Here is a 16,534-nt window from a genome sequence, read left to right as displayed (position 1 = left end):
TCTGTCATGCCCATTTGTCTGTCTTCCTCCTGCATGCCAGACATCTTTCCCTATTGCTTTAGGAAGTGGCCTCTTACTTTTTTCTTTCTAGAGACTCCCTGAGCCAGTTCTGCTTTCTTTTGAGGTGGTGTGTCCTGATGGTCAATACCAAGATGATACTTAGAAGAGAATATCTTCCCACCTTGTATCACCTCAAGGTGTCGAAAAGAGAGAAGGATAAAATAGTCCATTTTATGCTTCCAGCTATGATAAGACTAAGTGGCAGAGGTAGACAAGGCACTTCATGACTTAGTGTTGGGATTGTAAGTTATGTCTGCAGGACGAATAACATCTGTCTTGTGCAAATAAATGCTAACCTTGAAATCACTTTCATGGAAGCTTATTTGGGCCTGATGCACTATCATCACATTTCCAAAGCCTTATTCCTTACCAGACTTGCTTCAGAAAACTGTGTCAGAATCTACTGCATTCAAGATACAGTGCAGTATGTAAGTTTCTGTGTTTGTGACAAACAAAACTGGCAAGTTTTTTACAAGTGAGCAGTATATGCAAATTAACAGCAGAGTGGTGATATTGCTAATGTTTCCTATCAGATACTGGAAAACAAAAATCATGCCTTATGTTGATATTCTCTAAGATAGTGAGGTTTAGGAAGGCTTTTTGGATAAAATGTTGAGGAACCTTTATGACACCTGGAGCTTTCAGCCCCTCTGGGTAGTAGCTGAATAGGCCATGGCAGAATTGTTCAGAAGAATGAGGGCTAATCTTGTGTTCTGGTCAATACCAACTTTTTTCAGTGTTACAGAATCTGTGGTTTAAAGTTGGAAGGGGGACATGGATGGCAGAACCAAGATTACTATAAGTGTGCTTTATACTTAGGTTTATAGCTCTTCGTTAGAAAGACCTGAGCAAATTATATAATGTATTTATTAACTTGTATTTGTATTAAGTATATATATGTATATTTATTAAGGCTTTTTTTCATTGTTTGCTCAGTTCTTTAAATTATATTACAATTAATTTTGTCATGGAAGAACTGTAAAAATAAATTTATAAATGTTAACAGAAACCGCCTGTGTTCGAGGTAGAAATCTAGTTGCTAGAAATTCTATGGAAGTAGATTACTGATGGATTTTTGCTGGCCTTACAAAGATTGCTGCACAAGCAAATGTAAAAGTGATCAGATCTGTTTCAGTTTACACTACAGAGAAAGGGATTTCACATTTTACTTTAGGATTTTTTAATCTGGTGATATTTTCCTCTAAAATAAGGAACATTTTTTTTTCTAGAGTTTGCCTTAGCATCCGGAGGTTTTGATCCCCTTCCCTAGGCATTGCATTTGATTTTGTGGCAAATAACAGTAAAATTTTTTTGTATGTAGCTGAAACTTCACAGGTTTTCATGGTCTGTTCTTTTTCTTTTCTTTTTTTTTTTGTCTTGCAGTTTTCAGTGAAGATCTACACACCAGTCTATATTTTGTCAATGCATCTCTGCAAGAGGTAGTGTTTGCTAGCACCACAGGGACACTGGTACCCTGTCCAGCAGCAGGGATTCCCCCTGTGACTCTCAGATGGTACCTAGCAACGGGCGAGGAGATCTACGATGTCCCAGGGATCCGCCACGTCCACCCCAATGGCACTCTCCAAATTTTCCCCTTCCCTCCTTCAAGCTTTAATAACTTAATCCATGATAACACTTACTATTGCACAGCTGAAAATCCTTCAGGGAAAATCAGAAGTCAGGATGTTCACATTAAGGCTGGTAAGTACACTCTTTTATTGGATTCAAACAAGTTTGAGGAGGGACAAAATAGGTGGTTCAGACAAAGAGTAGCAGCAGTTGTGAATCAAAGGAGTTCAGCCAGAAGTATAACCTCTGAACTCTTCACATTATTAAGTCAAATGGTGGATTATTGCTTCTCCTCCCTGATTTGATTTATTTCAGTGGTGAAAAGTTAGTTTTCCAAAGATCGTGATCATTTGAGCTTTTTCACAAGTATAAGGAAAAATGAACTGATAATGAAATCATTAATCAGACCATAATTACTCATTAAAGAGCTGAGAAATATAAAGATGCAGTCCTTGGATTTTGTATCAGGCTGAAAAAAAAAAGAGGTATGCTGGCCTAATCGCATACCTTCTAATTTGCTTTTATTCAGTTGTGATTTGTTTTGAGAAACTTGTGTTCTGTGTAGTGGTTGAGCAACTGATGTTGGTTCATAGGCAGTGCTTCCTGTTTAAGCTAAAAGATGCAAATGAACATAATGGCTTTGCATCTGTTTACTATACTGTCTGTGTGCAGACTGGGTCAACCATTGGTCAATTAGAGGGGAATCAAAATCAAGCCTTTTGTTACAACACATAAACATACAATTGCATAGATTTTGAAGCTTTTTTCTACCCACTTCAGTTAATTAAAATATTCAAACAAACAAACAAAAGCTAGTCTGGGAGTTGACCCTTGCATAATGCAAATCCTCATAACCTCTTTGTCATTGTTGGAGCTTTGCAAGTCTTTTCTCAGAAAAGAAGTATCTTGCCTTTGGAGATAGACCTTCACAGGAGCTATGTAGGGAAAACTGTGAACAGCAAGTAGACTTGCCTGTGACTCTCTTTTTCAAATAAGGGAATGTAATATCTTCTTAATGATCAATTAACATTCAGAGATCTGTAGTTTGTAGACAATTAGAATGCAAGAATAAAAAACAGATTTCCCTGAAATTCATGTGTCTTATTAAAATTTTAGTCTTTAAAAGTGGGGTTTTTTTTGGGTATTTGTTAGTTTGTTTTTCTCCACAAGAAATGACATGTAGAAGCAAGTTCACATGTTACATATATGCAGAATTTCTATAATGGCCTGTGTTTCTTCTGAAAATGTTTAGTTGTCCACAGGTCAAAAAAGTTTGAATACCCAAGCTTCATAAGAATACATAGCAACCATCTTCATGTTTGGAACTCCATTCTGATTTTTGTGCTTTTGGATTTATTTTAACAGGTTTTTGGACAAGTTGTCTGACAGAATTATATTTAGAGAGAAGAGAAATTTTTTGTTGTTCTTTGTGGATTTTTTTTTTAATGTACCTCAATTTCAAGCATCTTTCCAGCAACATTTTTCCCAGTATTAGTTTCCCATTTTTCTATTTCTTAGATAAACTAATGTGGTGATGTAGAGGAGGCTAAAACTTGCAATGTCACTAAGGCTCTGAACTGGTGTTCATTTCATTGTAAAAGCATACAATTGTGGTGACAGGATGCAGCTAATGTCCATTGCTCAGCATTAACCCATTTATTAATGGAGCCCCAAAATAGGTCTTTCTCGGCTTGAGAAATGGAGTTTTCAAAGGAAGAAGTACCTAAAAACAAAGGCTTTGCAGCAGGTGGCTGTAGTTGCTTGACTTATAACCTAACAACTCTTTTCGGCCAAGTCAAAAATTCCCCTTATATCTTTTTTTCTTCCCTTTTTAGTCTTTTATACCTGATCCATTAATTCCTCCATATTATTCAATTTCACAGTTAGTCTGATGTTTGGGTAAAAAGTTAAACAAATCCCCGTCCTTCCTATGAACTGATATTGTGTGTCAGAGCTTGCATTGTGCCTGATGGTAGACAATAGCTATTCATGAGTATCTTCTGTGCATGTCTTCAGATGATAAACCCTGTGTTGCTCAAATATGAAGCAATAAACTTAATTTGTTTGTAGGTTACTTTCCATTACATTTCTGTCTATGTGAAATCCGTACACAGTTTCAGATTGGCGCTAATTAGCACGATTTGGGGGGAGGGGAGTGGAGAGGAGGGTGTGCTTTTTTAATCTCTTCTGCATTTCCTCCTCATTCCAGTGCCCTCCAACAGCAACAGGATTTTCTAGGAACACAGGAGTGATCAGTGGAGCATCTAATCATAGCACAGTCATTCAAAGACTATTATAGGTCTGCCCATTATCAGTCATCTTGAGAAAGCCTGAAGCTCATTTACTTACTCCCCCAAGAATACAGAATCATAGAATCATAGAATGCTAGGGATTGGAAGTGACCTCGAAAGATCTTCTAGTCCAATCCCCCTGATGGAGCAGGAACACCTAGATGAGGCTACACAAGAACATGAATGTCTCTAGAGAAGGAGACTCCACAACCTCCCTGGGCAGCCTGTTCCAGTGCTCTGTTACCCTCACTGAAAAGAAGTTCCTTCTCAAGTTTAAGTGGAACCTCTTATGTTCCAGATTAAACCCATTACCCCTTGTCCTACCATTGTTTGTCACTGAGAAGAGCCTGGCTCCATCCTTGTGACACTCACCCTTTGTATATTTGTAAACATTAATAAGGTTACCCCTCAGTCTCCTCTTCTCCAAACTAAAGAGACCCAGCTCCCTCAATCTTTCCTCATAAGGGAGATGCTCCACTCCCTTAGTCGTCTTGGTTGCCCTACACTGGACTCTCTCCAGCAGTTCTCTGTCCTTCTTGGACTGAAGAGCCCACAACTGGACACAATATTCCAGGTGTGGTCTCCCCAGGGCAGAGTAGAGAGGAAGGAGAAACTCTCTCGACCTACTAACCACCCCCCTTCTAATACACCCCAGGATGCCATTGGCCCTGTTGGCCACAAGGGCACAGTGCTGGCTCATGGTCATCCTGCTGTCCACCAGGATCCCCAGGTCCCTCTCCCCTACACTGCTCTCCAATGGATCATTCCCCAGCTTATACTGGAACCTGGGGTTGTTCCCGCCCAGATGCAATACTCTACATTTGCCCTTATTATATTTCATTAAATTTTTCCCCACCCAACTCTCCAGCCTGTCCAGGTCACGGTGGATGGCAGCACAGCCTCTGGCGTGTCAGTCACTTCTCCCAGCTTGGTGTCATCAGCAAACTTGCTGATAGTACACTCTAGTCCCTCATCCAAGTCACTGATGAATGTATTGAACAGTACTGGCCCCAGCACCGACCCTTGAGGCACTCCACTAGATACAGGCCTCCAATTATACTCTGCCCCATTGACCACGACTCTCTGGCTTCTTTCCTTCACCCAGTTCGTAGTCTACCTCACTACCCAGTCATCCAGACCATACTTCCTCAGTTTAGCTATGAGAATGCTGTGGGAGACTGTCAAATGCTTTACTGAAGTCAAGGTAGACCACATCCACCGCCCTGCCATCATCTATCCGCCTCGTTATATCTTCATAAAAGGGTATGAGGTTGGTCAAGCGTGACTTACCCTTGGTAAAGCCATGCTGACTGCCCCTAATAACCCTCTTATCCTTGATATGCCTTGAGATGGCACCAAGGATAAGTCGTTCCATTACTTTCCCAGGGATGGAGGTGAGGCTGACCGGTCTATAATTACTTGGGTCTTCCTTCTTGCCCTTTTTGAAGACTGGAGTGACGTTAGCTTTTCTCCAGTCCTCAGGCACCTCTCCCGTCTCCCAGGACTTGGCAAAGATGATGGAGAGTGGTCCAGCAATGACGTCAGCCAGCTCCCTCAGCAGCCGCAGTTGCATCCCATCTGGGCCCATGGATTTGTGGATGTCTAGATTGCCTAATTGTTCCTTAACCCAGTCCTCATCAACCAAAGCAAATTCTTGCACGGTACTGACTTCCTCTAGGGCCTCAGGGGTACAGGGCTCCTCAGGACAGGTTCCAGCAGAGTAGACAGAAACAAAGAAGGCATTCAGTAACTCTGCCTTCTCTGTATCTTCTGTCACCAGGGCACCCACCTCATTCATCAGTGGGCCTCCATTGCCTCTGGTGTTACTTTTATCTGCCACATATTTGAAAAAGCTCTTTCTGTTGTCCTTGACCCCTCGTGCCAGCTTTAATTCTAACGAGGCCTTAGCTTTTCTAGTTGCCTCCCTACATCCCCTGACAAGAGCCTTATATTCTTCCCAAGGGGCCATCCCCTCCTTCCATGATCTGTAAACTCTCCTCTTTCACCTGAGCTTACCCAGCAGTTCCCTGTTTAGCCACGCAGGTCTCCTGGCTCCCTTCCTTGACTTCGTACGTCGGGACGCTCTGATCTTGAGCTTGGTAGAAGAAATCCCTGAATTTTAACCAACTATCTCGGGCCCCTTTACCTTCAAGCAGCCTTGCCCATGGGATTTTCTCTAGCAATTGCTTGAAAAGGCCAAAGTTTGCCCTGCTGAAGTCCAGGGTTGCAATTCTGCTTGCTACTCTGTTCCTGCCGCACAAGATCCTGAAGTCCACCATTTCACGGTCGCTGCAACCAAGGCAGCCCTCAATCTTTATCGCTTCAACTAGACCCTCCTTGTTAGTGAGGATGAGGTCCAGCAGTGCACCTCTCCTAGTCGGCTCCTCCACCATTTGCATAAGAAAGTTATCTTCAATGCACAGGAGGAACCTCCTGGACTGTGGCTGGCTGGCTGGCTGAGTAGTCCTTCCAGCAGACATCAGGGAAGTTAAAATCACCCATGACAACCAGGGCCTGTGATTGTAAGGCTGCTCTCAGCTGCCTGTAGAAGGCCTCATCAGCTTCCTGACCTTGATCTGGTGGTCTGTAATAGACACCCACAACAGTGTCTCCCCTGCCAGCCTGCCCCTTAATTCTCACCCATACACTCTCAACTTGCTCCTCATCAGTGCCCGGACAGTACTCAATACATTGTAGTTGCTCTCTCATGTAAAGAGCAACTCCACCACCTCGCCTGTCTGTCCTGTCTTTCCTGAAGAGGACATAGCCATCCATGACCACATTCCAGTCATGTGAGCTGTCCCACCATGTCTCCGTAATTGCCACCAGATCATAATCTCCTGCCTGAACACAGGTTTCTAGCTCCTCCTGCTTGTTCCCCATGCTGCGTGCATTGGTGTACAAGCATTTCAGGGAGCGAGCTGAGCATACTGATTCCATCCTAGGGGGATGGGAGGCCTCCCAGTCCCCATCAATTCTAGTAGCGGTTATAATGATTCCAGGTTGCAGATTATTATAATTGTGGTTTTGCATGTAATTTTGCATATAATGCAACACACATCTCCCACCCCTAATAAGTCCTAACCTCCATACCTAAAGACCCAAACCAAATCCTCTTCCTGGTTGATCCCATATGGGAGTAAAGGTGCATATCTCCATTTGATCTTCAAGCTTTGCTGTGCAATCATGGAGGGAAAGAATGTATCTTTTTAGCAAAAGCTGAAATTCTTATATAAATTCGTGACTCAGGGACTTGGGATTAACAAAAAAAAAAAAAAAAGAAAGTCATTCATGAGAACTGGAAAAACTGTGATCTGGAAATAACTGAGAGGCCTGTGAAATAACAATAATGTTAAACTTTTTAAGTAAGAAAATGAATAAACCTATTTCTACTTTTTGTGCCCCATATATGGTTTCTATGTTTGCTTTTACTGAAATGATCTACTGTGTAGATTTTCAAAATGGCTGTTCTGAAAAAATACTAGTATCTTTAGCAGTGTGTTAGGATATTGCTGTTAAACAAGCCTGTAAATGATGCTTGGAGCATGAACATTAGACAAAAGTCAGCCTCATTAAGATGATCTGTGTGCCATTCCCTCCAGTGTAAAACAAGATCGAGGGGCTGCTTCTTCACATGGCAGCCAGTCTTGTAAAGTCATTGCATTAAAAGTGCTCGGAATATCAAGTCAACACTTATAACAGGTTAAGAAACTTAATCTTTGATTAAAAATAAATTGTTGACTTTTATAAAATATAGTGATGTCTGTCTTATCATAGAAGACAGATTAATTTTGATTTAAAAAAAATATTTTGCAATTAAATTGATTCCCTTTCAGTTAGAGTTCCCAACTCCTATGTTGCTATACTTGTGTTTGGGATGGACGAATTCAGTCTTTCTTTTTGCAGTGGTAGCAGTGGACTTGAAAACTTGATGCCGTTTGTATTTGTGAAAACTACAATTACATTTCAGTACTCTGTTTTTTTTTCTTTGAACACATTGTAGGTGGGCCTGTCATTTAGAAATTACAGTGCTTCTAGCGTACCAAAATACTTTTGTAAACTCCACAAAGGATTTACTGGCTCTTCAGTTTAGAATCAGTGTGCTGAAATGTAATTGGTAGAGCTTAGGATATGTTTGTGAGCAGGATATCCAGCCAAGAAATGTGACTTCAACGTGGCAGATCAGCATTGCTGACTCAGTTACACTGTGCTGCACTGGGCTTGTTCTTCCCAATAAGTTTAACTCTCAGACATATACATGCCTCAGACACACGTCATTTTCCAATACACTCATCCCTATTTTCATTGAAATTATCACTTCAAGATATATAACTTTGTTTGCAACGTCAAGATATATGATTATGTATGTTGACCGTGTTGATTTCTTTATTGGCTCTTGACCTTGTGGTCCTGTAGAGAGTCTATGTTGCTGCTTGTCCTTCCTGTCTTACCCGTTCACTTCTTGTAGAAGACAACATCTGTTTCTTCTGTGCCATACCACCCTCTCCATTAACTGTTGCTCACAGGAGTTTCACTTCTCATTCTTCATTGAATTGTACCAGTGCCAGGATTTTCCTTCTTTCTGTTCTCCTATAGAACACAACCTCATCTCATTCCAGCAATATTAGTGTGGTGTGAATTTTCTCCGGTTATTCTTTCTTCTCTTCATCCATTAAATTAATTCTGCCAGATTCTAGACAAATCATATCCTGTATCTAAGTGCCCCCATGCTGTTTTTTTAATACAACTCTGAAACATAGTTTCTGTTTTCTTACCATTAACCTCTTTCTTTCAGTGTTGGTCAATGGAAGGTAACTCCTACCTTACCTACTGTAATTTCTATGCGGTTTTGAGGCCTTTTGCTTTTCCTCTGGCTGTCACCTCCATAGATTTTTTTTCTCTTTCAGTTCTCACTTCTTGAAAATCTTAAATGACACTGACCTTCTCTTCTACCCTCTGGATGTCTCATTCACACACAGTACTTGTATGTACTTTGTATACTTTGATAGAGCAGAAAACAATTTGTGATGGGAAACACGGCATTGGAAACTAGACAAGTCACAGAAGATGTAACACCATTTACCCATATAAATACATGGTTTTTACAAAAGTCTTTCTCCTTGCCCTCAGAATTATTATAGGTAGGGGAAGAACACATAAATATGGTGAAATCCGGATTCTGATGAAACAAAAAGATCTGGGAATTATTTCATAGTAATTTGCAATGAGTCTTGCAAAACTTTATTGTTTATTGAGACAAAAGAATTCACAACCCATGTAACCTTCTTTGAGGGAGCTTTGCTAGGCTGACCAAGGAAGTGAATGTGATGCATGATTACAACTTGTTTAACAAAACCTTCTATTTTATCTTCAGTTTTACGGGAACCCTATACAGTCCGTGTGGAGGACCAGAAAGCCATGAGAGGCAATGTAGCAGTGTTCAAGTGCATTATCCCCTCCTCTGTGGAGGCATACATCACTGTTGTCTCATGGGAGAAAGACACAGTCTCGCTTGTCTCAGGTAAGCTGTTATGCCTTTTTTTCTTTCAACTGGCAATGACAGCTGTGGTTCCTGTTTTTTCTTGTTTCCCCCTCCACCCCCCAAATGCCTGATGTTTACTTTGAGTCAATTATAGCTGAATGGTATGTCATCCTTCCAGTAACGTGTTTCACATTAGCATTGTTATATCCATGTGACTGTGTGTGACATGAAGGTTTTAGACAGCCCTGCTTTTTCTAGCATGCTTGAGGGAGAAATAACATGGGTTTTGTTTTATACCAGGCATAAAATCAGTTTCCTGGTGATGTGGCAATGGGTTTATGTTTTAATTTCGATAAGGAACTCCTACCTGCCAAACAAATTTGAGTGTCGTAAAGCATGTGCTGGGTTGTAATTGTTTTTCAGTAGTGATATTACTGATGGATTAGAAGAAACCCCAAGTCTAAATTTATTTGATTATGTTTAATGGAGGTACAAAATGGATATTTATACTTTCACAACATTTTAATCTCAAATATCTTCATAGGTAACACTGGAGGCTTAAGAATACTGTAAAATGTGCTATAAGCAAAATGTATTGAAGTGAAGCAATCCATTGTAAAGCAGTTATATGCATTAATCTATCTACTAACAAGGTGAGGAAATGTTAGGTATTGTTCAGAAAGTACAGGGAATTCAAGCAAAGAATATGCAACATTTTAAACCTTAAACATGGTAAGAAATTTATGGGAGAAAGTATATGTGGGAAAAATATTTTTGGTATGGTACATATCTAAATTATATATTACACACAGTGCAGCTGTTGTTAAACATAGAAATGATTTCTGCATGCAGAAACTTGAAATATGTTGTTCCACGGTAGTGCAGAATAGAAAAACAGTAGTTTGAGTCAAATGTTTCTGCAAAGTATATTAATGAATGTGTTTGTGTTTATGATCCTACAATGTGTGGAAATGGTTTTGTATTTCTTGGTGTATTAATAGTCTTTCCTTTCTGACAAATAAGGCATTGATGGAAATACCTATGTTGCTATATTACTCACATTATAGATTTTATTTCTTTATTTGTTTTATTGATTCCTTACATAAGTTTGATGTGTTTTTTAAAAATATGTATTTCAAACAGATTTCAAAGGATTTGGTAGATATTTAAGTACTATGTAATCGATGATAATTTGTCCTATACTACTGGTCCACTGTTTAAGTTTGGTAAATTCACTTCCTTGTTACGTTCTTGGATTTTAATATCACATATTATTTTTGTCATTGGGCAACTGAAATTTGGTGTGTCTCTGTGAAGACTTCTGTAGTATCTAAATTGTAGGACCCACCAACACTTCAATTAATATAGTTAGGTCAGAGTTGTATTTAAATACGCAAAGAAGCTTTACATTATTCTGTATATAATTATAGAGAACTATGCTTAAGATTACCTAAACTATGATTAAGGTTATCTTAATGTAACAATGGATGGATATGTTTACTTTGCTTCAACTTAAAGAGGTTACTACATGATGTATGTACGTCTGACATGTGAGTATTGGCTGGAGGAAAAGAATACGTATACCTGCATGGTTAACTACCTTTTCTTTTTTTTTTTTTTTTTTTTTAATAAGTTTATTCATTCTGTATTATAAGAAAACATGTATATTTTGGCCGTTAACACAATTGTGTGCTCAATTCTACCCTTCACCATGGAATCAGGAGCAGGGCACAGAGGTCTTTGTAACCTCTTCTTTAAGGAAGACAATGTGGCATTTCTGCAGACCATCACGGCTGTTATTTTAAGACTGTTTCATTTTGGTTAGTCTATGTTGATTTTAACCTCAAACTTTTGGGGGATAGCATTTAACTATATGGACCTAAATATATTTATTTTTTTTCTTAATGCAACTTCTAACTGTGGTTGACTAGGCTACAAGTGTTAAAAATCTATTACAAATTTCAACATTTAAATCCCAGTTCCTAATTATATCACAATACCTTGATTTGGCAGTTAGAAATCTAAATGGAAATAAACCAAAATTCATTAAAACTGCTGCTACTAAAAATCTCCACTCATCACATTGGATCACATCACAGAAAAGATTTAGTTTCAGAGATTAAATCACAGGTTAGATTACAGGTCAATTGTATCTGCCGTGCAAGAGCAAAAGTGAGGAAGGAAAACACTTCTCCAGTTTAACCACAATGATTGCAAGATTTGTTTGCTCACCATTTATACTTTTAAAATGAAGCTTAATAGTGAGAGCATTTAAAAAACAGAATCCACATGTTTCATAAAACACTTGCCTTGAGTTTTATCCATCATCAATTTCGCAATACTCTGGCCGTGAACTCAGGTGGTGGATATTGATCAAGCCTCTCTTCTTAGAATGTCAGTGTTGATGAATAGGATGCAAGGCATAACACGACTATTGATCTCTTCTGTTAATGATCAGTATTCTGAGGAAAGGCATATGCTTGCGTATACAGCTACTGCTAGCATGTTGTTGTGGTGGGTTTTTTTTCTCTTTTTTGTTTGTTTGGGGTTTTTTGTTTATTTTGTTTTTGTGTTTAGTTTGTTCATTTTTGCTGTGTGCTCAACCAGGTTCACTGGTATGCTTTTTACGTCATCATTTAATACTAGAAAGCAGTAACTTCTGTTTTGTTTTGATCTTGTTTCTCAATATAACTGATTTATTGGTTGTTCAATAATATTAGCAAAAATGAGAGCTATTATGAGTGGAAACATCTACTGTGAAAGAGCAAGAATAAAAAAGATATACACTCACAGAGTTATGATTATCATGGTTTGAGGTGCATAAGGCTTTTGTAGGAAAACTAGAGAGTGGGAAATGGGAGGGAGAGGAGAGGAGAGGAGAGGAGGGGAGGGGAGGGGAGGGGAGGGGAGGGAAGAGAAAGGAAAGGAAAGGAAAGGAAAGGAAAGGAAAGGAAAGGAAAGGAAAGGAAAGGAAAGGAAAGGAAAGGAAAGGAAAGGAAAGGAAAGGAAAGGAAAGGAAAGGAAAGGAAAGGAAAGGAAAGGAAAGGAAAGGAAAGGAAAGGAAAGGAAAGGAAAGGGAAAAGGGTGAGGGGAACATTTTCACTGAGATGATGTATCTATTTTAAATAGAAGATACAAGCTGCACAGAAAGCTCACAGCTTGCAGGAGGGAATGGGAGGCCCCCTACAACAGGAAACAGGGCAGCTTTTTTGTGGTGAAGCTCTGTATGCAAGTCATCCAATAGAGAAGTTTTGTTGTGATTGTGGTTTTGTGTGGGGATTTGTTGTTTGATTGTTTGTTTATTTGTTTTATTTGTTTTCTTTTCTTCCTGAAAGTCTTAAACCTAAATGCAGTACTTCCAAGTACAATTTAGAATAAATATTTCATATACTTGTCTATCCGTAATACCATTTTGACTACTAGAGGAGAGATCCACAGATGAACCAGAATCCATTATTTTGGTTGTTACTTACTGTTCTAGATATCAGTTCTCTTTTTAAGTAAATTAAATATTTTAAAGAAACAAAGCAGTGTTTCTGCTTTTATAATATGAAAAGAAAATCTGAAATCTGCCCTTTAGAAAGAATGTTTAACAGGCACATTCCTTGATTAACATGGTGAGGGTTGTTTTGTTTTTTTTTTTTTTTTTTTCACTTTTGCAACAGTGTACTATAATGGACATACCTGTTTGTGTTTGTATACTTAGTTCTCAGAGAACGCAATGATGTCCATTGTAATTGAAGTATGGAATAAATATGGCTGGGCCAAAGCATCTTCTGTTTCCTGACCACAATTTCATTTCATGCCTCCAGGCTATTTTGAAGGAATTGGGAGTTGAAACCTATTAAGACTTATTGCTAGAGTGTTTCCAGCTGTTCAGGTAGGTCAGACTCCCTGTTTAATAAAGGGGAAGGTGGCCATGTTTGAAGCCAGAAATGCTGAATTCTATAAAGTTTCCATGTACAAGGACATCCGTGGACCAAAATGGTGTGCATGTTCTTGTCTGTCTGTCAGATGAACAGAAAAATAATGGCGTTTTTCTCCTATGCTTTGTCTTTCAAAGTGACAGCAGGTCTGAGGCCAACAAGCTTTTTCAGGATGTCCTCTAGGAGCCAAGGTAGTGGGAAAAAGATTTTTAAAGTAAGGTAAAGTGATTATTTGGATGAATCTCTTCCAGGGAAAAGTAGATAACCCCAACTTCCAACAACAAACACACAGAAATATTTTCATACAAGAAATTTTGAAAAGTAGTTTGTAGATGAAGTATTCAGCCATCTCCACTAGATACAGTTGTGTTACAAACTCTTGTGGCAGACAAGGACAGCAGCAGACCTCTGCAGTTGTCAGTCTGCTACAAATACATAAAGTCTGTCTTTGTCCATCTGTGTCATCTAGTAAAAGCAATCAGGCTTTCCAGTGGTGTGTGTCTTTCCTAATGATCTCTAAGATGCTGGCAAAACAGAAGGACCTATGGCAGCTCTGAGAAGTCTTAAGGGGCTCATAGAGTGGAGGGTACTGCTGTGCCAGGCTCTACAGCTATAACTTCAGGATCTCTTTTCTGAAGGATTGTGTACTGTTAGGTGACTTGAAACTGAGTCTAAAATTCATTCGAATTACAGTAAGTAGTATAATGATGTGCTGTTTTTTCTTGTGTTTGTATCAATAACCAGCTCTTATGCATTTTCATTAGGTGACACTAAACACAAAAGTTTAAATAGTTGTATGACTGATAGCTGCATATGGCTTGGTTAAAGGTCAAGTTTCCTTTCCCCCCTACTGCTTTCCTTCACAAACCATTCCCTAAGAAAGAGACTTTTGGAATCAGCTTTGTATTGACCTTGTAAGCACTGAAAACAGCCTAGACCCTGCAGGACCAAAGAGTGCATCAAAGCATATTTTTGTAAGAACAGCCATTAAAACAAGGAACAACAGTATAAATGAGTGCCACAATACAGATTTTGCTTCTGCTCCTGTTGAGCAACAGCAAGGCAGACAGGAGACTAGTGCTTGGCTTGTAGTATTTCTTCTTCACAGGCAGAACAGTGACACTGGACTAGAAGGGGAGGTAAAGACAAAATAACTGCTGATTCTACTCTGCCCAGGTGAAAGCAGAGAGCAGAGTCTGTTTTTGTGTTAATTAGCCCCAGAGAGAGCAAAGGACGGGTGTGCTTTTAGGGGAACGAGGGAAGAAAGGGATTATTAAAAATAAAGGTCAGTGTAAGGGATCAGCAAAGAGACTGGAAAGAGGAGAATGAGGAGCGGGTGGAAACAAAAAGAGAAAGGCTGAAGAATTACATTTGGTTTGTCACTACATACTGTACTTCTGTTATGGTTGCTTCCTATTCTGATGCTGGCAACTATGAGGGCTTTTGAGTTTTTCCATGTATCTGAACAGTTTAGTGTCGTGAACAGGATCACGAATTAGTTCATGGCCTGACCTTTCTGAATTCCCACTTTCCTGTCTAATGACATACCACGCAAGAATCTGTCTGATCTATATAGAGAGTGTGACTTCTTAAAAAAGTTAGAAAAGGAGACAGATAATAATGACTGTGCACAATGGCATATCTAAATCTGCACGAAAAGAGTAGCAGCTTTGAGAGAAAGGTGTGTAAGCATGAACGGAATACAGTTCCCTGTAGGCCTGTGACTGACATGCAGATGACAGCCAATGAGCCTTCCAGCCAGCATAGTTTCCATCGGCCAGAAATTAGACACACTGGACTATGGCTTGAGAAGTGTCACTGATGTACAATGACCTACATTTGATGTAATGAGTTACATTATTTATTTACACACAGTTCCTCAAGTCTTGTCTTTAAAAGGCTCAAGGGCTCTTGGATTTCTTTCTGCACAAAGGGCTTTTCTGAACTGCTGCGGCTGACAGTAAGCAGTCAATGTTTGCCAGTGGTTATCACGTGGTGGCATTTGGAATACAGCACTGCAGTTTTCATTTGTGCTGGGGTTTGGAGATTACAACAGTGGTTCAGTTTACACAGAGCAATCGCTGTTTTTTCAGCCATGAGACTTGTACATAGAGGGGGAAAAAAAATCTCTTTATGGAGAGCAGTCCTGTGTGCAGAGTCCCACATTCAAAATTAGATTACTGCTGAAGATCACAGGGATTAAGTCCAGCCATTTGATCGAGGTTGTGTCTAGTAGAGATGTGCTATGATCTTTCTTGCTTTGGTTTGATGTCAGGGCTTAATCATGGCTGCCAACCAGCAAGTATTCAGCAGGCACTTAACCTATGCCACTGAATGCTCTAGAGGCAAGTTTTGTTTTTCTTTTTTTTTTCCAGTTCTAGTTGGAGTGGGATGAAGAGTACAATTTTTATGCTTAAATATTAGCAACATATATAAAATTAAAAAATTCCGAATATAAGCTACCTTCTACCAGAAGTATGTCAATGAGATTTAATTCTACGATTCAAAGTTGTGATAGCACACAGAAAGTAAAGCAGTCAAAACCCTACATCTGCTGAGGTTTCTTGACTCCCTGGAAAGCTAAAGTGAGTAGTGTTCAGCAAAGCTAGGTCAGACTATAGGTTTGCTGTTAGAGTAATGTGTTTTCTAAGCTTCTTGAAGATATGTAAAGTGCACTTGTCTATCTCTAAAGACAACATATTGCTTCCTCACTTTCTCTTTCAACAAGGTTATTTTCCTAAGGGACCTAGGAAAAAGACATTTACTACATTATTTAAGAAATGTCAATCTCCATTTTTCCTGAGAGCACTGTTCTTTTAAGATAACATTTTATAATCCTAGAAAGTGGAGATGGTAAAAACTTAGCACTTCCTGCTTATCCAAACATTTTTCACACTCTCCTTTGACTCATTGTAAACTAAAATTGTAATTGAGCAAGGGAACATACTTACGACTGTTCACTGGGGGACTTTTCCGCTGGCTCCTCTGCAGCCTGTGCTTTGCATTTGCTGTTAAACATGAGTGAGCATATTGATCAGGTGAAACATTCTAAAATTATGGCTGTGGGATCAGTAGGACTAGATGCCAGGATTTTAATGGCTTTCTGGGAAGCAGGTCTTTAGAGTGATTTGGAGGGATGAAGGTGGAAAGCAACTGATCCACATTTCAAAAATCACATTCTGATGGCACAGAAGAAGGTGAACAAT

General features: G+C 39.3%; 1 protein-coding gene across 6 annotated transcripts in view; it reads left to right on the top strand.

Annotated features, from left to right (window-relative positions):
• DSCAM (DS cell adhesion molecule) overlaps positions 1 to 16,534 on the top strand; it is a 491,184-nt gene that overhangs the window by 87,913 nt on the left and 386,737 nt on the right. For 5 of the 6 annotated variants that reach the window (XM_065068401.1, XM_065068387.1, XM_065068394.1 and 2 more), the window contains 2 exons: positions 1,444 to 1,761; positions 9,295 to 9,441. In XM_065068401.1, the coding sequence (XP_064924473.1) occupies positions 9,339 to 9,441 (103 nt within the window). In that variant the 5' untranslated portion in view covers positions 1,444 to 1,761; positions 9,295 to 9,338. Of the gene's footprint in view, positions 1 to 1,443; positions 1,762 to 9,294; positions 13,283 to 16,534 lie in introns of those variants that run through there. The other variant, XM_065068406.1, reaches the window with a different exon arrangement.

This window comes from Columba livia, chromosome 1 (assembly GCF_036013475.1).
Source record: "Columba livia isolate bColLiv1 breed racing homer chromosome 1, bColLiv1.pat.W.v2, whole genome shotgun sequence".
In the NCBI taxonomy this organism is placed as follows: Eukaryota; Metazoa; Chordata; class Aves; order Columbiformes; family Columbidae; genus Columba; species Columba livia.
This window is presented reverse-complemented; position numbering and strand designations above follow the sequence as displayed.